This window comes from Gavialis gangeticus, unplaced genomic scaffold (genome assembly GCF_001723915.1).
Source record: "Gavialis gangeticus isolate Ggan-Ray unplaced genomic scaffold, GavGan_comp1, whole genome shotgun sequence".
NCBI lineage: Eukaryota > Metazoa > Chordata > Crocodylia > Gavialidae > Gavialis > Gavialis gangeticus.
In genome coordinates this window covers 113,613,734-113,636,937 of record NW_017729031.1, presented here as the reverse complement: position 1 = coordinate 113,636,937, position 23,204 = coordinate 113,613,734, and the positions used below count along the sequence as shown (strand labels likewise).

At 50.8% G+C, this 23,204-nt stretch overlaps 1 protein-coding gene across 2 annotated transcripts in view; it reads right to left on the bottom strand.

Annotated features, from left to right (window-relative positions):
- KCNH6 (potassium voltage-gated channel subfamily H member 6) overlaps window positions 1-23,204 on the bottom strand; it is a 173,343-nt gene that overhangs the window by 5,303 nt on the left and 144,836 nt on the right. For both annotated transcript variants that reach the window (XM_019523602.1, XM_019523603.1), the window contains 8 exons: window positions 19,896-20,321; window positions 16,579-16,978; window positions 15,189-15,388; window positions 8,176-8,428; window positions 4,508-4,701; window positions 2,733-2,832; window positions 1,403-1,690; window positions 339-519 (listed from right to left, as the gene is read on the bottom strand). In XM_019523602.1, the coding sequence (XP_019379147.1) occupies window positions 339-519; window positions 1,403-1,690; window positions 2,733-2,832; window positions 4,508-4,701; window positions 8,176-8,428; window positions 15,189-15,388; window positions 16,579-16,978; window positions 19,896-20,321 (2,042 nt within the window). The remainder of the gene's footprint in view (window positions 1-338; window positions 520-1,402; window positions 1,691-2,732; window positions 2,833-4,507; window positions 4,702-8,175; window positions 8,429-15,188; window positions 15,389-16,578; window positions 16,979-19,895; window positions 20,322-23,204) is intronic.

The following is a 23,204-nucleotide window of genomic DNA, read 5'->3' as shown; positions in this document are numbered from 1 at the left end:
AGTACGAATGCAGCTGTTGCTGACAATAATTGCAGCAGGGGGATGAGATGGTTTAAGAGCAGCTAAGTTTGGGGAGCTGCAAGTCCTTGGCCTGCAGGGGGTTGTGTTAGATAATCCCCAAGGTCCCTCTGCTTCTACATTTCTTTCAGAGCATGGGACTGCAATGACCAAAAGAGCCAGCAGGGGGCACCTGTGCTGCATTGCAGAATTTCTAGGGAGCTGCACTTGCAGCAGGTTGGAAAAGTCTTCCAGGAGACAGATCCCTGCATGCAACCAGGGTAGTGTGCCCAACAGAGGGCTGTAGGAACCCAGGTTTGGAGCCCTGGGCCAGTACTTACCTGCTGATCTGGGCTTGCAGGAGCTCCAGCCTGGACTCAATCTGGCCTGGCCGGTAGTCAATGTGCAGAGGAAGGTCCTGGGAATTGTGGACCAGGGACAAGTGTTGCAAGGGTTCTGGGTGGAGGTTTGGCTTTCTGTCCTCCCAGAAGGTGAACATACTGGGGATGTCCAAGGGGGTGGCTGGAGAGAGAGGAGAATCTGCAGCTGTGCTCAGGCAAAACACAATATGTCCTCCCAGGGCACCCATTCTGCTTCCCTAATGTGCTTACTCTCCTGCAGGCCCCTCCCCTTCTTCTATCACACTGATGGGCCCCTGCCTAGGCTTAGGCTGCTGTACGCACACCAGCAGAGCATGATGCCTGCCAGCAAGAGGGCATGCATTGACTCCAGCCCTGTGGATAGCAGAAGTGCCCACCAGCTGTGGTTCCAGGTGCAGAACTGGCATTACCAGGAGCAGGTAAAACCCTATGATACGAAGGGAGGGGGAGCACATGTGCTGCCAGGTGGGGACACTGCACCAGCATAAGATTTCTATCCTATTTGCAGGAAGCAGGCAGACTCATTGTGGCAGTTTAGCTGGACCCCATCCAGACTCAAGGGAAGAAGGGGGTGGTCTTCTGGGGATGAGTGAACTAGGACCAGATTCAGGGCCGTTTTGCAGGAGACCCTAGGAAACCCGTTGTCAGGGACCCCTTAGGTTGAAGATGAAGTGATGCTGCTATTACCAGGGACCTGGATGCCAGGGAGGGGAGAGCTGGGTTTTGCATAGAGAGGGCAAGTTTCATCAGAAGCAGGGCTGTTCCTCCCACAAGGCCTGACTCAATTCCATCTTCTGGAGGGCAGAAATTCTCCTTCAGCTGCCTGGCACCACACTACCTCCTCCCAGGCCTTCTCCTGAGCCACAGACACTGCCTGGCCCCCAAGGGGCTGAGGAACAGAGTCCATGCGCTTTTCAGCCCCTCTAGCTCTGTGCACAGAGCCTCGATAACTGGGGCCTTGATAGCTGCCAGTCGTAAACCCCATGGGTTTCACCCATGTCCCCAAAGGCTGTGGGTCCTGGTACCTGCGTAAGACTGGCTGCCATCTGCTGACTGCCTGCTGATGTCAGTGCCCCTGTTGTTGGTGGTGACGAAGCTGAGCACAGGCGGGACAAAATCATCCTTCTCAGAGGCGAGGAAGGGCTCAGCTTTCGTGGGACTGGCAGGTTTGGCTTCATCATCACTGGTCTGGGAGCAGGGGGTGGTGCTGCTGCCCAGGTCATCCCACTGCTCCTTGCTGAGGGTGTTCTTGGTGTTGGTGAGCTCAGAGTAGGTATGATACTGCTCCGCATCTGAGATGCCAGCGTCAGCATCTGTGGGTGAGGGGAGGAGAAGGGGAAGCACAGGTCAACATGGTCCTGTCTTGGGCCCCATGTCCATCACAATGCTGAGCAGCATGACGGTCCACAAAAGAAACTTGTGGAGCCCTTCATGGGGGTTGGGACAAAAGGGATGGTGGGCACCTGCCCAGGTTTGTGTGGAATCAGATGGCACTTAGTGTTGCCTTGTAGAGGGAGGACAGGATAGTCCAGCTGGTGCTTAGCTCCACCTCATGGGGAGGAGACCGTATGGGCCAGCTGACATCAGCTCATATGGGAGGGCCCAACACGGGTAGGTCACTGCTCTGCTCCACCTCTTAGGATGAGGCCTGGGTCCTACTAGAACTGCAGCAGATAAAAAGCTGGTCAGGCCTCTCCCAGGCACAAGGTTTCCCTGCCCCCCCTCAGTGCACCAGAGCACTCAGCTGATCAGACCCAATCCTGCCAGGGGTGAAGTGCAGGTTTCCCCCCTCCATCCCACACTGGCTCTGGAGCCTTTCATGTGTCTGACCCCATATTTTCCTGACTCAGCCCTGGCCCAGCTGAGAACTGTGCATCCTGTTACAGCTGGTACTACAGAGCTTGGGGAGGGAGCCAAGGAGAGCAAGAACATGAGGGAAGGAGGATAGGAAAGGCTGGTGACAGCAGGGGTGGCTTGGGCAGAGACTGATGTCCCACTGCAATCTATAGGGTGGCCATCATAGAGGACAGTTGGTTGTCCTCTGTCCTCTATTGATACAAAACTGGATGCCTTTATGTCCTCTATTTTTCTCTTGAAGAGGACATAAAGGCATCTGGTTTTGTGTCAATACAGGACAGAAGACAGAGTAGCAGAAAACCTGAATGTCCTCTATGATGGCCACCCTACCAGCCTAACAGGCAAAAGAAATGTCCTTTGAGGGCAGGACCTTCTACATGAAGCCCAGTCACGGCATGACTAACAGTTGAAGTGAAGACATGGGATGGGGTAGAGGAACACAGCGTGGGCCACACTGAGATCCTGGGGAAGACAGGGAACAGTGATGCCAGGACTTACCAGTCTTATTGGGTTTGCAGAGGGAGTGTCTGCGCCGGCGCACACGGCGGTAGTTGCAGTCGTACTCCTCGCTGAGCGGTGAGCGGGGAATGCTATCTGCCTGAGGAAGAAGAGAGTTTGGTAACAGAAGGGGACTGGGCTTTATCCCAGCTGAGCCTCAGCCCATTCCTCATCCTGAGTAAAGGGTGGACTAAGGATGTCTCTCTTCAGGGCCTCCTCTGTGGGAAGATAACTGCCTCAATTCCCTTCCCCAGCCAGAGGCTTTGGCCCCAGGGACTATATATTGACACCACAGCAGGCTACGTCCCAAGGAAACCTGGGACTTGGGCTGGACAGTCTTGAGGCTGAAGTAAGTTCAGATTCATGAGAGACCTCAGCAGTTTCAGATCACTTAGGTGGAGGCAGTGGACAAAGGTCTCTCTCTCACAAACCAGCCGGCAGGTTTCTCTGAAACGTAAAATCAGTGGTGTCCAGTCAGATTGAGGAGCAGGATTTAATAATAATACTTAAGAAAAAATGACCCCTCAGTTTTCTGTCGGTAACATGCCTGATTATTCATAAAACACGATTTTTTTTTTAATTCTTTGAGTAAGCTTGTTTGTGATTAGCTGAAGACACCAGAATATCCTTTTTCTCAGCCATTTTATAGACCGAGTAGTTGCTTGAAGTTAACAGGACTAAAGTATGTGGCTAAATGTGGACTGTTGTACTGGGTTTGGACCACTGTCAGGACATCTGCATGAAGACATCCTGCCATTATATCATCTCAGTGTAATGACTTTGTCATGGCAATGCCATCTAAAAGTGAGGATATCTTCAATCACCATGTTGTATCAATGTGACACAAATCAAATCAGTCCAAAGTAGTTGTTGTGATGACATCAAAATAACATGATACCCCATGAGCATGCACTCATGCCACCACACAAATCACTGTCCCATCAGTATGTGATAGTGTGACCCAATATAAAACAAACAGGTGGAAGCTATGTCATCCTGTTAAACCACAAAGTGAAAAACTGTCCTTCAATGATGACAGCAGCAGCATGCCAAAATATTCCGAGTTGTCATTATGTCATGATGATGCAATGTCATGTCACAGCAAAACATCACGAGAAACATGTCACATCAGAATACTAAGTCTTGCTGCTGACACAGGATCACATTTCAGCAAGACAACACAGTACTCTACCATGACATAATACTGATCTGCTCCAGTGCCAATAACAGCAAAATGTCTTGGCTCGATGATTCATGCTATGCCACTGTCATGTCTCCAACACTTTAGCCCATCACCACCTTGTGTGACAGCAAGACCACCTTGCTACCACAGCACTGAAGCATGAAGACCTCGCAGCAGGCTGAAATCAATTTGAGGGCATTTTAAGGGTGTTGGGAAAGCTGCAGAATTGCAGCAGGGCCTTGGCTGCATGACCTGTAGATTTTCACAAAAATCTTCCCTTTGCAAGCACCTGTGTGCTGGGTTCTCATGATACTCTGACCCCTCTGAGGAATGCAGAGGTCTTCTGAAAACCAGGCTTACTGACTTGGGATTTGAGTGGCTGCAACATGAAAAAGCTTTTCAAAGACACAGCCTGTGGTGCTTAGCAAATATGCAAAACACTTGAGTGGAAAATGTACACAGCTTCTCATTTGGAGCCACCCAGTGTCATTCCCTTCAAGGTCACTCAAGTCCCATGGCTGCTCTCCTTCCAACGGTTGGAGGTGATGTGCAGGGGCAGCCTCAGCCCTCCATGCCTGTGTCTGATACTCACATCTCTCAGGTTGAAAGTTATCTCTAAGTTGCTCCAGAAATTGTCCGAAAAGGCAGGGTACATGTCCAGGACTTCCAGGAGGTCCTCCCGCTGGATTTTATGCAAATCACAGTAGGTCAGTGCCCGCACATCTGCGTTGGATTTCCCAGGCCGGGCATAGAGGCTGATGGGCTCTCCAAAGATGTCGTTCTTCCCTGTGCAATGGAGAGGGGATTATTAGACTGTAGGGCAAATGACCAGTCTAAGCCTATAGGGCTTTTGGGCTTCACAGAAAGTGTTCTGAAGTCCTGTCTCACTCAACAAGAGGACTGTTGAGTGAGACAGTGTGTCCCCAGCTGTGTCCTCACTTTCCTTGGCTCTTTGCACACCGCTGTATCCCTGCTCCTGACTGTTTCACTCCTCCCACTCATACATTGTGGTATGTCCCATACATTTGGAACAGCTGACCCTTTTATAGAGCTCCCCCCAAGGTCCCTGTAAGTTCTCGGTGGTGAGAGTGTATGTCCACACTGCTGGTTCTGGCAGCAGAGACATACCTGAGCTGGCTTTAACCTAGCTGCTCCAGTGCCAATAACAGCATAGCCATTGTAGCACAAAGGTCATTATGGTCTAACCACCCAAGTAACCACCCAGATCTTGGGTGGGTTTTGCAGCTCACAATAAGCTCCATGCTACTGCAACTGCATTGCTGCCAGCCACCAAGCTAGCAAGTTTACAGCTAGCACAAAATTGTATTTACATGAGTGGCAGCAACTGCAGTATAGACATACCCTAATGCTGAACATGTCCTTCTCTAGGTGTGGAGTGCTGTAATGCTCCCATATTCTTTGCAAGTCACCACCAGTGATGCATAACCCTTCAAACATTGTGTGGGTCTATAACAGGGAGCCAGGGCTCCCACTACTTTAAGACAGAAGCAGCCACAGGGCTGTCTTCATGTGGGGAAAGACTGCTCATTATGGGCTGGCTGCAGGGGAACAGGCAGCCAGGGACACATAAGCTTTGAGCGCCTATTACTAGGGCAGCCAGAGTGGCAGTCATAAACTGCCCATTAGAATTAAGGAGGGAAAGCTGTGCCAGGGTTAGAGGTAGGGGTTGACTGATAAAGATTTTCTTGGCCAGTACTGATAGCCAATTATAACCAGCCATATTGGCCGATACCAATCCAATAACTGATATTTAATAATAAAGCTTGTTGAACGAGCTTTAGTTCAAGTGCCCCCACTGCCATTTCTAAGCATGGGGATGCTGATACAGGAGACACAGCAACACTTCAATCAGAGTGGCTCTAATTAAAGTGCTGCCCCCCCACTCCCAGAGGCTCCCCACTGGGGGAAGGACCTTGCTGCACACAGCAGGAGGGAGTGGCTGCCTCAGCCCCTGCCAGGCTCTGCCCCCGACCCCCTGGGGCTCAGGTTGAGTCATGCTGGGCTGGGCTGGGCCGGGCCGGGCCGGGCCAGGCCAGGCCAGGCAGCTCCACCCGCCCCTCCCCACCCCAGTCACATCTCCAGCATTTGGCACCTTTTACAGTGCCTGCCCTGGCCCCAGCCTGCAGTCTGTGCCACACCGTGCCAGTGCCTGGGACACTGGCAGCTGCTCCGCTCCAGCCCAGACAAGCTTCCCAGTGAAGGGCTGGGGGTATATTTGGGGTCATCCCAGCTCATTGGAGGGAACCTAGGTATCCGGGGCCCTGTCATAATGAAATTATCAGAGAACATTATCAGCTACATCGGCCAAAGGAAGCTGATAGCTGATAATGTTAACTTTCCTTTTATTGGTGCCCGTCTGGTACACAACCAATATCTCGGTGCACCTCTAGTTAGAGAATCACCTGATCTGAGGGGGCCACTCTGATGAGCTTAAAAGCCAGCACCTGGAGAGAAGAAGGAGAGGGCTGGGAGCAACCAGGCGATTGTGGTCTCAGCAGGGAAGAGCTGCCTGAGAGACCCAAGTATTGGTTTAACCTTGAGCAGGAGGGAAAGTTTTATTCAGTGGTTGCTTGCCTTTTGTGTTCAAGTTATACTGGCAAATTGGGTGTGGCTAAAAGGGAGGATGAGGATGCCATAGTGGGGGTGCCTGAGGGCACACTGAGGTTTAAGCCACAGGGTGCCTGAGAGGCAAGCAATTGAGCCCTGCCAGGGCCAGGGGCTCCAGTCATTGGAGTGCCTGAGGGGCATGGGAGTATTTGAGTCCCGCCAGGGCTCGGCACAAGTCAGGCAGGTGGAAGTCAAGGGGGCACAAGCTTGAGTTAGGCAAAGTAATATAGTGATGACTTGAAGCTGGGAGGGCAAAGGCCAGAGCCAGAGACCCAGAGTTTGAGGGGTGGAACCAGGTCTGGATCCCATAAGCTGAGACCCAGTGCAGTGAGCCTAGGCTAAAGGAGCCCAGCTAGAGAAAAGGGGTGGAGGAGAGGAAGACCAAGGCCTCAATAAGGGCTTGGAGGCCTGAGAAGGCCTGACATTGTATAGGGGGTGAGCTGCCCATTTGCAGTAACTAATTAACCAGTAACGTCTGCAAGGCTTGGGCATAGCTGTAGGGGCAGAAGGAGGCCACAACTAGCCCTTAAGGCAACCGGTGTCCTGGAGCATGGATGGGGGCCAGGAGGGCCTCACATAATATCTGAGGGAGAGGATAGGGACTGGCTGGATCCAGGAGGGACCCCAATGGTTGCAGAATAGCAAGGACTCACTCTGGGACCCTGGGGCAGCTTCCCTTTTCAGAATCAACTAGTTCCATCAAGGCATGGCAGGTGAGAGAAAAAGAGGGCACTCCAGGAGCCAGAGTGGGGCAGGAGCCACCAGGGGTGTAATAGCCAAACATATCATAGGGTCATTTCAGATTGGCAATGGAGAGTCCCTCCCATGGCTGCTGACCCTAGCCCAGAACTGTAGCAGACTGGTGATGACACTAGCCTAGATGCTACAGGTCCAGAGAGAAACACAGGGTCTGCCTGTGCCCAACAGCCTCTCTAAAGATGCTCCTCTGTATGTGTTACCTGCATCCTGACATTCTGCTCCCAGTGTGATGAGGCATCCATCAAATGCATGCACTCCTCCCAGTTCTCAGAACCTCTAATCTAGGATCTGGAAAGCTAAGGCTATGAGGAGAAAGGAGATATCTGGTGCTGCTTGCCTCAGTCAGGGATCAGCCTTCTCTCATGATTCCAGTGCCTCTTCCCTGGCCTGACCCCACAGTGCTGGGGACAGCACTCTGGGAGCAACCAGGGGATAAAGAACTATCAGAAACTAACCAGTTTCCTCACCAGCCTATGCTTGGAGGGCTCTAAATTGGGATTAAGCTGGGAAGCTGGGCCTGTGGTGATTCCTATTTGATCTGAGCCAGTTCATCCATGCCTAGGCACAGCTGGGCAGGACTAAGGCTAAAAAGAGCATGAATCCATCCAGCTCTGGGGTTCTTCCCAGCCCTGACAGATGTTTGTCCTGAACACCAGATGCAAGCAGAAGCCCTGAACTGAAGAATGGAAGCCAAACCACATATCTGTCTTCCCAAGGAAGGATTTGGCTCTCATCCTAACAGGTGAGAATTTGGCTATGCTGGAAAATGGTGTGATTCTCTCCTCTCTTCCCAAAACATCTATTCTCCTCTCCTCATATTTGCATTCCCCTGCCCCTGCCCCTGCCCCTGCCCAGAAGGAAGGATTCTTCTACCTAAGATGGCCACCACAATGTCTTCCCTGAGGATCTCGATGGAGCCGCGGGAGATAAAGTAGAGGGTGGTGAGGACATCTCCATAATGCACGAGAGTGTCTCCTGGAGGTGCGTGGGTTGTCTTGAACTTCATGGCCAGGGCACGGAGGCAGCCCTTGCTGGCCCCCCGGAAAGCTTTGCAGTTTTGGAGGAGGGTGCGGTTCAGGTGGAGACAAATGTCAGCTTGTAGGCAGTCAGGGAAGCCTTTCAGCACCTGTATGAGGAGAAGGAGGTCATGATTACAAAACAAGCTCAGGGGAAGAGACCTACCACCAGTCTGATAGGCAGAGACAGGTGGCCTGGCCAGATAGCAGTTATGATGAAACAGGAGTTCCATCCACAGCTGTAGAGTGTTGTCTGGAGAAGAGCTAAGGTTGCTTAGAGACAATCTGTTACCTATTACTTTCCTCATACAATTCAAGTATTTAAAAACCAGGAAAGGTTAGTTCATGGCACCTTAAATCTCACACCACTCACAAGACAAACACCTGCCCATCAAGCTTAAAAAAAATGCATTCCAAGAAAATCACCTCAATCCTAACCTCTTTGCGACCTCAGAGTATAAGCACAACACAAAAATCTTGTGAGAAGCAATTACCATATCATTATTGGCAGAAGCTTACCTTAAACAGCCTTCAAGTGACTTTGTCTTGCATCATCTCTCTCCCACCCACCCTTGCTAGGATGACCATAGAAATCTCAACAGTTGGGCAATGATGTCCTGAAACCTCTTCCCATCATGGCAACCAGTATTGTTTCCTTACTCCTACCTGTATCAACCTGGGCATGGATCTCTTGGCACATCTTCCGATGGCAAGTACTTTGAAGAAAGGGACTGTCTTTTCATTCTGTGTTTGTACTATGCTTGGCACAACAGTCCTCCACTGAGACTCCTACTTGTTATTGGAATTACCAATCAATAACAACTCTAATTCTGCATGTGCCCGTTGGCAACACATTCATCCTCTTGAATGCTATTCTACGTAGCTATACTTAATCATACCATAAATTGGTAATGAGCTATTTGTCTTAACAAAACTCTATCTACATTAATTTCCAGAAGCAGCAAGAATGAGTCATTCATAATATACTATGGTCAATTGATACAGACACTAACGGAAAATATTTCCCATTTAACAGGATCTCTTAACAGCAAAGGAAGATGCTGAAAACAAGGTAAAAATAGCAACCTAAAGAAAGCTTCCAACGACTTCTGGAGCAGGTGGAGGGTGTAGTGATGAAACGTGCACTCTTTTGCTCAGTGCAAGAATAGCGTGATATTCTGCTAGTCAGCGGGGTAAGATGTTCTGATGCATTTGAGCTGTGTATACAAGGGGAAGGGTCACCATAGGGCAGTCATGCAACAGGGTCAGAAGCTGCTTCTGAGGGGGAAGAGTTCAATTATAATGGAGTGAGGGCCTGGGAATGGGGCAGAGAGTGAACAGTGCCTTCCCTCCTGTCCCTGGTTCCATCAGGTCCTTATAATCAGTGAGACTATAAGATTCTGCCTACTTCTCCTCAGCCAGAGGGCACAGTGTAAATGGGGAGGCTTCTCCTACGACCCAGCAGTTGTACAGACCCTGATAGCTGCAAATTCCTGGTTTACTCACTGGCTAAGTAGGCACAAAACATGGCTAAGAGGTAGGAACTCCCAGTTTTGTCCGTGGCTATGGTGTTCTAAGGGTCTGTCCACCTCCCTACTATGTCATGTCTGGAAGTGACACCCTGAAGCATGCCCCACCAACTTGCTCATGCTTAGCATGCACCGGGTTTTGGAAAGGTGGCAGACCAGACCTAAGCACATGCCAGTTAGAATCCCAGAGTTCAGTGCTCCCTTAAGATAGTAAGTACATCACTTCATTTCTAGGTTTTGGCATGCTCAGAGTGAGAGGGAGCAGGTGGGGCATTTTTCACGGCAGAGCTCCTAGCTGTAACATGGACCCACTGTACACTTGCCCTAACCTAGTATATGACCTCTGTGCTTCAGTTTCCCCATATCTTTAAAAGAGAGGTGGTGATATTGACCTCAGGCAAGGTGGTCGATTAGTTGGTATTTGGAGTGCAGCTTGAAAACATAAGAATAAGTTTAAGAGACCAGAGCCTAATCACTATGTTTGGGAAGCCCAGAGATGGGGCTTGGGTTGGCTCAGTATCATGAAAAAGTCCAGGAAGACAATGTGGATCAGGACCGGACTATTTATAATGCTGGGGGTGTTTGTACTTGGCCTTCTGAGTAGGGCTTATCTCTAACTGTTCATGCAGATGTCCAATCTGAGCTGTCTTCGGCAGTAATATCACAGAGATGTGAATGCTTTGTACACAGGCTTCTCCTTTACGCTACCCAAAGTAACAGACGTCAGACTTAGACTCCTACATCCATAAAAGTCAGCAAAATTTGAAGACGAGGACTGGGTTAGCCCAAACAAAAAGGTCTGCTGATACCACTCAAGGACTGTGTTTTGATCATGGATGGTAAACAAGAGAATGGAAATTAAAATTAACCATCTCAAACTGGTGTTGAAAATTAGGCCCAAGTGATAAACAAAGAGTGAGGGAGATAAAGTATTCTACTCCTCATTCTTTGGAGTCCTTCACAGGGGTGATGGGAACAGTGGGCTGAGGACAGGTGGAAGGGCTCCTGGCAGGCCTGGCTTACAATGCAAGACTGAATCTAAAGTAAAGTTCAAGGTCCGCTAGCTCCAAACCACTGACTTTTGGTGGTTTGTTACTGTCAGAAGGAACCACACAGAATACTAATATTCCTTTTAAGAACATCGCTGTGCAAATGTATGTTAATAAATTAACTGAAGGTTTTTAATTGATTAATTTGCAAATGAAATAAAATACAAGCTAGTGTTATTGAAAACATCTCTTAAGGTATTGAAGGGATAATTTCAATTTTATTGAAACAAAACTTCTTGGGCTTTCTTGCAGCAAAATCATCAGTCAGTGATGGACATCAAGCCATTGTGATATTTCATACTCAGTTGAGAGATGATTTAAACCTTTAAGTTATTCTTGGATCATGTTTGATCTCAGGCAATTCTTTATCAGTTTCACCTTGGAAAAGCTGCATCCAGAGCTTGCAAAGAGTGCCATAGTCCAAAAAATGGTAATTGCTACAAAGATCTTTGCTGGACAGCTTGACTGAAATTAAGGGCTGCAGCAGCTCTGGTGGTGGCATGGTTACATTGTCCTTAGTTCAGTTTTTGAGTTACAGGAGCTGAATGTATCTCGGCAAGCAAAACTGAAGGAGAAAGCAGGGACCTATGCAGAGCAAAGGAGGTTTTTTTGCCCCCTCACCCCTTCCCTGGGTGCTACTGTCAGTTTACTGTCCTAGCCACTATAAAAATGACAGATGTCCTTTACTGATATTTAGTTTATCAAACACATGCTTTGGCTTTGGAAAGGCTTTAGGCATCATTCTAAACTTTGTTTTTGTCCTGTAACAACGTGGAAATTTAAAATGTGAGGGGAAGATGCCCTTTTCCATTTCAATGTTCTTGTTTTTAAATGTGATTCAGTCTCATCACTTAACAAATGCTTTCTCAAGCCTTATTCCAGCAAGCAGAGCCCATGGAGCAAGGCACCTGGAACCTAGGGCCACTGCCCCATGTGCCCTGCCCCAGTGCTTGTCTGGGACCCACCAGGGAACTGCTGGGCTTTCTTCAACCTGATTCTGAGAGGTCCTAAGTGGACCAGAAGCAGGCACCCAGGTGATAGCACCATCTCCTTGGCCTCAGCCAAGTTCTGAGTAGTGCCTAGGATGCGAGACTTGACTTTGCTGTCACCCCTCCTTGAGAGGACTAGATGACTTCCTGAGGTCCCTTCCAACCTTAATTTTCTATGACACTACATAGCAGGGAGGTCACAGGAGGAGTTGGCAGCTGCCTTCACTATCTGTGCTGTTCCTTTCCCTCCTTCCCGTGTGTGGATCTTGTTTTGTCTTCAGGAACAGACTTTAACTGCAACAGCTCTATACACTGCCTCCTGTTCACTTGCACTAGCTTTTTCTTTTCTATCTTAAAAGGGACAGTTAATGCCATCTTCAATTCTGGCTGAAAGACTGCCTCACAAGGGATTTTCCATATAAAAACTCTAAAGTAAAAGAAAAAGGGATTACAGGATATTATTAAAATGAAAGCCTCAGTTAATGCTTTCCAGGCTTTTGCTGGTTGTCCTTCCTTTCCTGTATCTTTGGGAAAAGTACTTTTAAGAATAGTTGTGACTGGAAGACAAATCAGTCTGAGGTCCTCGCCCTTGCATCCCTTAATCTATTTAACTGTTTGGTGTAGTGGAGTGATAGAATCATGTTAACCTTTGGCTCTCTGGGTCCATTGAAGGCCTGGACACATGGCACATTTACACCAATGTAATTTACATCTGCTTTGGAAACTAATCTAAGTTACACTGGGTGTGTCTACACATTCATTAATGCACTTTAGGTAATGTGCATAAAATTTAGTACCTCCAGGTATTTATAGATGTGCTCTGGGAGGTGGGGTGGGGTGATTTAATTAGTGCAGCTCTGAGAGCCACGCTAATTAAAGTGCCTGGACTATCATGTGTATCAGCGTCCCTGCGCTGAAAAATGTTGGTGGGGTGCTTTGAACTAAAGCTCATTGAGTCTTCCCCTCACACCCAGCATTGAACCAACTTCTCAGCTCAGCTCCAAAACACAGGCATCAGCTTGGTACCCAGGCTCCCAGGCTTCCTGACTTCCTTGACCATCAGAGAGAGAGAGAGAGAGAGAGAGAGAGAGAGAGAGAGAGAGAGAGAGAGAGAGAGAGAGAGAGAGAGTATGGAAGGGGGTGGTCTACAGAGACAGAAAAACAGAGATTGGTCTCCCCACCCTGTGGGGGTGAAAGGATGAGTAGGTGAAAAAACATACAGAGAGATGTTGATGTCATACACACTTCAGCCATACACCCAAGCAATACTGACACGCTCAGGTCTTTCCCTGCTTTCATCAACCTGAATGGAAAGATCCTGGTGCAAAGGGACGAGGAGTTGGGCTCAGCATTGTCCAGGGCACTGGCAGTCCGTGGGCCAGGAGCCTTCACAAAGCAACTTGAATCCTAAGCTTCCTTCCTGTTTTCCTCCTTACCAGGGGTAGGTGGCATGGGTGACCATCCAGGGCACTGTGGTCAGGGGGGCACCACACACACACACACACACACACACACACACACACACACACTCTCTCTCTCTCTCTGTCTCTGCCCGGCTGCTTGCACTGGTTGGAAGCCATTGGGGGACTTCAGTGGCAACTAATCCTGGGGGCTGAGCAGCGGGGCCTGCCTCCCTGGTCCCGCCAGGAGCTGCTTGCAGCCAGCCAGCCGGAGCAGTGGTGTAAACAGCCCCTGGGCAGCAGCATTGGTGGTGGGCGCTGACAGGCAGGGCAAGGCAGTGGTGCCTAGTGAGAAGACACTGTGACTGGGTACCCCAGTTTGTGTGCCAAGGGCTTCACCATCACTGACCTGCTGGGGCTGAAGGCTGAGCTGAGCTGAGCTGCAGCCACCACCAACACTGCCAAAGGCATGGGCATGGGCAGCTCTGGGTGGCAGCACCCTGCTGCTGGGGCTGGGCTTCCTTTAAGGGCAGCCCTGCCTGTTGCCTGTCCGCTTGCCCTTCCTGCAGTCCTGTGCAAGTTTGCCTAGGGCACCATTTTCCACAAGGCCAGCTCTGCTCCTTACAGTCATGTCAGCAATGCTGTGAGGGCTCAGCAGGACCTAGCTGCAAACCCCTGCTTAGAATCATAGAATAGTAGAACCAGATGGGACCTGTAAGATCATCAAGTCCATCCCGTCATGGGCAGGAGGTAATTGGGCTCAAACGAGCTTAACGAGGTGCTTGTCCAGCCTCCCCTTGAACACCTCCAGGGATGGCAACTGCACCACCTCTGCTGGGAATGTATTCCAGATTCTAGATACCCTTACAGAAAATAAGTTTTTTCTTATGTCCAGCCTAAATTTTTCCTCAACTAGCTTGTGCCCATTGGACCTTGCCCTCCCAAGGTGTGCCTTTCTGAAGAGTTGCTCCCCTAGATCTTGGGTGTTTGCCCCGACATACTTGTAGGCAGCTATCAAGTCACCTATCAGTCTTCTCTTACTCAGACTGAACAAACCTAGTTCCCAGTCTCTCCTCACAGGACCTATCCTCCAGGCCCCTGATCATATGGGTGGCCCTTTTCTGTACCCTCTCGAGCTTATCCACATCCTTCTTGAAGTGTGGTGCCCAGAACTGGACACAGTACTCCAGCTGTGGCCTGACCAGCGCTGAATAGAGGGGGAGGATCACCTCTCTCAATCTATTGGCAACGCATTGGCTGATGCACACCTGAGTTCTATTTGCCCTGCTGGTGACTTCATTGCATGGATGGCTCATATTCATCCTCTGGTCGATTGTCACCCCCAGGTCCCTTTCAGATGCTGTGTTAACCAGTGGACCACCACTCATCATATAGTTATGATGAAGTTTCTTCCTACCCAGATGAAGGACCCGGCACTTCTCTCTGTTGAACCTCATCTGACTGCATTGAGCTCACAGGACCAGCCTGTCAAGGTCATCCTGGATCCTTACCCTGTCCTCAGATGTACCTGCATTTCCCCACAGCTTGGTGTCATCTGCAAACTTAATCATTGCGCTTTCCACTCCCTCATCCAAGTTGTTGATAAAGGTGTTAAAGAGCATGGGCCCAAGCACTGATCCCTGGGTGTCAAACACTAGAGATGGCCCTCCAGGATGAGGCCATTCCATCAAATGCAACTCACTGGGATCAGCTTCTGAGCCAGTTGCAAACCCACTTTGCTGCAGACTGGTCAAGGCCAGTACCCTCCAAGAGAATCTCATGGGAAACAGTATCTAAGGCCTTGCTGAAGTCTAGATAGATGTCAACCTCATGTCCCACATCAAGCTTGTGACAGCTCAGCCTGCCACTGAGGGCAGCACCCTTTTGTTTCCCACTCACTTACCGCATTCATATCAATGCCATTGGTATAGGACCAGGCGTGCTGGAAATACTCCTCCAGGCGCTGGCGCAGTGGGTTGGGGATCTGGTGGAAGCGAATGAACTCCTTCACCCGCAGCATCTGGGTGTGGTAGCGGGCTGTGCCTGAGTACAGGCGCTGGATGATGGCTGAGACATTGCCGAAGATGCTGGCATACATCAGGGCTGCAAGGAGAGGGAGGGGTCAGGGGACTGAATGGAGGGGATCTGCCTTGGAGTGAGATAGTGACAAATAACCCTGGGGAAGGGGTCCCTCACTCAAGTCAGAGTCATCGGTTCTAACCCCCATCTCACTGACTCCTTCTTTTCAATAATAGACTCAGTCCCCAAAAGGCACTATAACTCTCCATTACAGTTGTTTCTCTTGCTGATCCTGGCTCCTGGCACCAGGTGCGAGTGTGTAGGGTTAGGGCACACAGTTGGCCTGGAGGAGACTCCATGCTGGGGGCCAGGAAGCGTCTCTGGCACTGGGAGAGGCTATAGGACCAAACCACATTGGAAACTAAGGGCATCACTTGCAGGAGAGGCAGATTGGGTTTCCACTGCCTGCCCCTCTGCCTTCTCTCTTCCTAGTTTAGCAGCCCCTACATGGCCCTTCTGCTTGTGTAGCAAAGGCCATTTCTGATGGCTGTGTCACACAGGATACTTAGCATGAGTTAAATGCACTCCAAACATGTGCATCTGTGCATTCAACTAGAATAACATATGCTAAGTGCACTCATGTCATATGACATTGTAGCAAAGCTACGCTTTTTCCAGCAAGGAGTACCTCCAGATCATATTGAGTAACATGTGTTGAACTGGCATTAGACTGCTCCATGGAGATGCTAGGGTCAATTGCAGTCCCAGGGCTGGGACCTACAGTCCACTGATCCAGTAATTGAAATAAAACATACACAGCTCATGATGCATGAGAGCTGCACATATTATTCCGATTGCAGTAAGCATGACAGTGTGACTGTTCAGAACACAGTCTCACTTTACTATGTTCTAACTTGAACATGGGCTAAGAGTCCCATGCAACAAGGCTCAGAGTCTGGTGCATCTGGAAACAGGTCACTTTCCAAAACCTGTCTCCCCAGCCTTCATGGGAGTCTCCCCAGCTGCACTGGATTCCCAGCACTGAAGAGGCACAGGCTCCCAGATGGATAAATCTACCAGGTGCAGCTTAGACCATGCCTGCACTAGGCCACACAGGCACTGGGGCCACAAAGACTCTTTCCCCACCTTGCTCACATTTACAGTATGGGCTAATCTGCTTCTCTGCCCAAACCAGCCCCTTTGGCCCCTGGCTACATGTTGCCTCCCCAGAGGGTGAGCAGGGCCCCAGCAGGGAGGCAGAGTCAGAAACTCACAGCCGATAAGCATGACACAGATGGAGAAGATCTTCTCAGAATTGGTGTTGGGGGAGACGTTGCCGAAGCCGACGCTGGTGAGACTGCTGAAGGTGAAGTAGAGGGCAGTGACGTACTTGTCCTTGATGGAGGGGCCAGATGAGAGGTCACTGTCATTGTAGCGCTTGCCGATCTGGTCACCCAGGTTGTCCAGCCAGCCGATCTTGTGCTCCATGTAGGGCCGCTCCACATTGCCAATAGCATACCAGATGCAGGCCAGCCAGTGGGCAATGAGGGCAAAGGTGCACATGAGCAGGAAGAGCACGGCTGCCCCATATTCTGAGTAGCGGTCCAGCTTGCGGGCCACGCGCACCAGGCGCAGCAGTCGTGCCGTCTTCAGCAGCCCAATGAGGGTGGTTGTCTGCAGAAAGGAAGTGGGAATTAGCCACTGAAGGGTAGCACGGGAGAAACTCAGAGGAGGGGCTATCATCAGAGTTGGGAACAAGGAGCCAGGACTCCTGGTTTTTATTCATACCTCTAAGGCAAGAGTGGGTAAGATACAGCCCGTGGGCCAAATCCGGCCTGCCAACTGATTGGATCCAGCCTGCAGCTGCCCCCATGGTGCTCCACATGTGGCTGAGCCCTGCCTGGGCAGCCAGCGCTGTGCTCCTGCCTGCACCTGCTGGCTCCAGTCTTGGACAACGTGCACAGATTACCATCAGGGCTGTTCCCAGTGGGGCTGTAGCCTCCCAAGTGCTGCTCAGCTCCTCTCACCTCCAGCAGTGGCTCTGTCTCTTGCTCCTGCCCCTGCTGCATTGCTCCAGGTGGGGAGGAAGCTTCAGTTGAGCAGCTCCTGCCCCAGCATGCAGGGCTCTGGCTCCAGCTCCAGCTCCAGCTCCCGGCTGCCTTGCATCCACTTTGCCCATGCAGTGCAATGAGTAGCCACCTGACGCAGGCCAAGTGGGTGGATCACAGCTGGAAGCTAGAGCCAGAGCCCCACACATGGGGCAGGAGCTGCCCAGCTGAAGCTTTCTCCCCATCTAGAGCAGTGCAGCAGAGGGAAGAGCAGGAGCTGCTGGAGATGAGAGTAACTGAGCAGCACCTGAGTGGTTGCAGCTGCACTTGCATGCAGCTTACTGGCAGAGCTGCTTCACTGGCCAGGACTAGACTGGCAGATGTGGTTGGGACTGTGGTGTGGGCTGCTGTGGGCAGGGCTCAGCCCCATGAGGAGTCCTGTGGGGGCAGCTGCAGACTGCACCACCCAAGTGAACTCTGCTGGACACATCTCCTGCCCCACCGCCCTGCCCTCACCCCCGGCTGGCTCCCAGGCCTAGTGACCAGGCATCCCCCTACATATCCTGCACAGGGCAGGGGCATGCAGACAGCAGATCACAGTTCTGCCGCAGGCCCTGGCCCTGCACATCCTTGCCCACAGAACCGGGACTCTACCCCGTGATCCTGGGGTCTCCATGGAGACTGGCCAGGAACCACCTGAGCAGGATGCATAGCTGATCAGGCAGAGAGCTGCCGCCAGGGCCAGGGCTGGGACCGGGGCTGGGATCCTGGGGTGGTGACAGCGTGGGGCTGGGACCTGGGGCAGAGCTGTGATCCGCTCCCTGTACGCCCCTGCCTGCAAAACCTGCGCCCATTGCAGGGGTGTGCAGGCGTTCTAACTGGAACACTCCAGCATGCTGCAGCGGCACATGTAGTCAGTGCCCCACGTTTCAAAATGGTCATGAGGGGTGTTAACTAAAGCTCCTCCAATGCGCTTTAGTTAAAATGCCCCTGCTGCCATTTTGAAGCATGGGACTCCAAATACATAAGACACTGCGGGTGTTTTAATTAGAGCAGCTCCCAAAAGCTGCTCTAATTAAAATGCTCCCCCTCCCCACAACCCAGGAGCATGTGTATAGGTGCCTCATGTGACTAAGGAGGTACTAAGTGTTAGCATTATTGCTTATAGTTAAAAAGAAGGCAGGGCAGATTTGCAGCTTATAAACTAACCAAAGTGTGGGTGTGTGTGTGTGCGCGCGCGCGCACACGCACTCATGAGAAAGGGATACATAAGATTTTTTATGTGTGTGTGTGTGTGTGTATAGTATGTATATGTATATCCTTCATCTGTAGTCATCTGATGAAGTGAACTTCAGCTCACAAAATCTTATGCTACAAACACATATACATATACGCATACTTTGGTTAGTCTATAAGGTGCAAATACCCTGTCTTCTATTTGACTGATTCAGACTAACATGTCTCTATAATTAAAGAACCATCCAGACCACAGAATCCTACCAATTCCAGCCAACTCCTGCTCTGTTCTACCCCTGCTGCTGGGGCAGGCTCATCCTTCTGAAAAGAGAGTCTGCTGTAACGAACAGGTAACAAATCTCCAGTCAGAATAACAGAAGAGCAGCCACATAGTTGGCACAATCTGTAGCTTCTTTCATCCAAGCCTTCCCAGGGGGAAAGGAAGGCAGGCAGAGGGATGTGCCCAAGGTGATACAGATTCAATGGTAGACTCAAAACGCAGCATCAGGGGAACAGGACAGTACACCAAGAGGCTTAGAAAGCAACTCCATTCCCTGAGATTACAGACTGATTTATCAGATCTCCCAGCAAAGAAAATGTGGTCCAGTGAACAGGACAAAAATCTAGTGCTCAAGAAATGTGCATGTTTCTTCTGGCTATATCTCTGGACTCCCAAATGACCCAGGGCAGGTAATTTTCCCTTGTGCCATTTGTCCATTGAGACTGGGACAGGAGTCATCTCTTGCCATATGTTTGTAAACTGCCTGACACTGCAGGGCTCCTATCTCAGGCAGAGCTTCTACGTTGCCATAATATAAAGAAATAATAATAGAAGTGTTCCTTGGGTATTCATACACATTTTTAGGATTTTTGGAACTGCCATACTAGATCCATGTTATCTAGCACCCATCTCCAGGATACACAGGGCTGATCACTAGCCTAGCCCTATAACTTGCCTCCTGCTGTCCCCCACAGCAGCAGCCACACCCTAATGTCAAGGAAGGCCCTGCAAAATACCACTTTTTGTAGGACTAGTCATAATCACTGCTATAACTACAGTCTGGTGGGTTGTTACCCAACAAGGATCCCAGAAAAGATGTCTGTCTGTCTATATATCCATCCATCCATTTAACCCTCCCATGCCCATCCACTGCCACACTCACCCACCCATCCATCTGCCCAAATTCTTGCACTCACCCCTCCACTCACCCATCCATGCATCCATCCCTCCTGCCCTACATTCTGAGGGCCAGGCCCAGATTTCTATGCCCCGTTTCAGATCTCTCCCATGGCTGCCCCCGACTCACCTCATCCGAGCCAGAGCGGAAGATGAGAAGGTCAAAGGGGATGGCAGCCACCATATCAATGAGGAACCAGCCCTTGAAGTAGTGGATTGCAATCTTGGCAGGATGACTCACCACCTCGTCATTGACATTGACATAGGTGGTGCGAAAATTGATGATGATGTCAATGATGAACATAATGTCCACAATGAGGTCGATGATGTTGAGGGGGTCACACGAGTAGCCACAGTCCCAACGCTTTTCCTCCTGCTCCTCATTGAGCAGGAAGGCAGCTGAGTAGGGCGTGAAGACAGCTGTGTAGATGACCAGCAGCAGGATCAGCCAGTCCCATACAGCCTTGAAGGGGCTGTAATGCAGGATGGTCCATCGATGGATCCGTGGAGCCTGCAGCTTGTACTCCGGGAGGACGTCAGCACCCAGTGACAGGACCTGCCGGGGAGATGAATGCATGATATGGGGCAGAGGGAAAGTGGGGGATGGAGAGCTTAGACAGCCCTGGAGCTGGATTCTACCCTGCCAGCATCAAGTCTCCCCAGCACCTCCTTGCTCTCCCCACCCCCAGTCAACCCCTCCTCTATGTCCCCCTCACAAATGCCCTGGCCCACTTCCAATTGCTGATCCCCATCCCTTGTCATCTCCATGGATGCCAAGACCGCACCCAAATGCTGAGTCCCTCTCTGCTAGGCCCTATAGGCAAACTGATCCCCTCCAAGTGCCAGACTCTTTACACTTTACACTTCTCTAAACTGTTTGTCCTCATCCCCCTGAAGCATCCTTTATCACCTCAAACTAGAGCAATACCAGCTCCCTCCCTCATCCCATGGTGCTTCTGCCTGTACACATGTCAAGAGCTATCACTGTGCCTGTAAATAAGTCAAGAGCTATCAGGCCTTGTGCAGAGAGGTCTCCTGTTGTGGGACATTACAAAGGCTCTGGTGGAAGCAGATCTACCAGTCTGCTAGCCTCTGAGGTCCAGGTGCCAGCACTGTGAAAGATGGAGTCCTATGCTGAGGTTTCTACTTCCATGGGCAGACAACAGAATAAACTTGGCCAGGTACTTCATGAAATTCAGGTGAAGTTGATCTAGGAGGTGTTGTGTACCTGAGGATACAGGCACCTACCATTGGGCATCAGGGCTTAATATATCAGCCACAGTGTCATGAACTGGCTAGCCTAGATATCTCTCAACAGGAACCACCAAGGTGCTCAAAGGGCTTTCATTGATCCTCTGCTGCTAACAGCTGGGGAGCTCCCCCCTGAGCTAAAGCTGTAGGGATCATAGGGTTCAATAAATACAGGCATACATAAATGAGAAGAACTAAAGAACAACTTTTTATTGTGGAGCAATAGGCAAGCCTCTGTAGTCCCCTCGTCTTTAATGACCCTGCAAATAAGGGATCATCTCCCAATTCCCAACTCTTCTACCTAGGCAGTGTCTCTGAATTACAAGTAGCAGTGGCTTTGGCTTGAGGGGCAGAAGGAGGAGAACTTCATCATAGAAGCTGCAGGGTAGTTCTGCCAAACAGGATAGGTAGCACAGGGCAGGCTGGGAAATTGCAACTGGATTTGCCAGATGGGACCAGCCCTGGGGCCCATCTTGCCTGGGGCTAAGGTCTCAGCACGTGGCAAAGGAGAATGTTCTTCAGAGGGGAGAGGAAATAATTCAGTGCTGGGGCAGTCTGTACAGGGCACCTCCCAGCATGCACATGCATTATACAGGGCAAAAGGTGTTAACTGTTCAAGTGCTGCTGCCCCAGCTGGCACGTAGGGCAACCCACAGTTGTTGGGAAGTCCTGCAATCAGCTGTGGCACTGAAAGAGTTAATTGCTGAGACTGCAGGACATGCTTGCACACCTGTGCTAGCTTCCCCAGCCAAAGATATGGAGGCAACACACAGGCCACAGCAGGTGTTAGCAACCAGAGAAAGTCCGTAGAAGGCTTGTTCTCAGGGTACTGGCCCATGCTACAGACAGTCACCCTGTATCTTCACTGCTACTGCCTGCTGGGCCAACTAGAACAAGCCAGTCCAGGCACACTAGTGCATGTTACAACCAAACCTCTGTTTTGCTGTGCAGTTCCCTATCTCTCACAGGCACACAGAGGGAACAGATCCACCATAATGCTGACAGCTCCTCTGGCCTCCCACAAAGACTCCAGTCTGGAGACTGAATACTGTAGTGGTGGGGCACCAGGGAAGGGGGTCAAATCCAGCTGCCTCTAGGCCAGGCCCTCTCGCTCATGCAGGGGAAAGATTCAATTACGGATGGAGGCAGGTGGGAGTGAGGAGGAATCTCATCTTCCGAGGATGGGTTTTCAACCTTTTTTAGTCTAAGTAGCCCTGGTGGCCAGATGCTGAGTGGTGAGGGGGAGAGAGGTAGCATGCACCCAAATGCCAGAGGGGCGGGGGAGGTAGTGCATGTCCAAATGCCAGGGGGTGGGGCGGGGGCGGAGGGTGGGAGTGTGGTGCGTGGCCGGACACAGAGCGGGGAGACAAGGACGGTGTGCGGGTGGGAAGGGACAGAGCACTGCCACCTCACAGGAGCAGGGTCAGGGCAGGCTGGGGAAGCTCACCGGGCTGATGTGTGGTGGTACCGCCATGTGCACGCTTCCCTGCCCCACTGCCCTCACCCCACCCCAGCGCTGCTCCTGGGAGATGGCAGTGCTCCATCCCTGCCCGCCTGCATGTACCCCCTAGGACCAGTCCAAGTACCTCCAGGGGTACGTGTACCCCCAGTTGACACCCCCTGGCCTAGGAGGTAGGGAAGGATGCACATGGCATCTAGTCCTAGCCTGTCTTTGGCATTTCTGCCCAGTATGTTAACTCCCCAGAGCATCCTTTCCCTTGTGCCCACCCCACACTGCTTTCCTGGCCACTTGTCAGGAGCCCACGGCAATAACCTTGCAGGTGCTCCTCTCTGTAACTCCTGAGTACTGCCAGGACCTTTGAGTCAGGAGGCAGCCTTGCACAATGGGACCTCTTGCCACCATATTAATAAAAACTTCCTTGAGCCACACATCTCTAGGCTGCCCCATGATTAGGCACCTATGATTAGGGAAATGAGACCATTTCCATACCCCAAGGCTGCACAGAGCTTTGGGGCTACAATCCAGTTCCTTGAGCTGCTAGTGGAGCTATGTGAGAAGCACCATCAGGATCTACTACTAGCTACCAGGTGAAACTCCCTTCCTGACAATAAGCGGGCACTCTCTCTGAAGAGTATTAATTCCCCACCTGCCGGGGGCTTGGCTTTTCTGGTAATTCAGAGGACCCATCAAACAAAGTACAGCCTGAGTCCTCTCCCTGAGTATGGC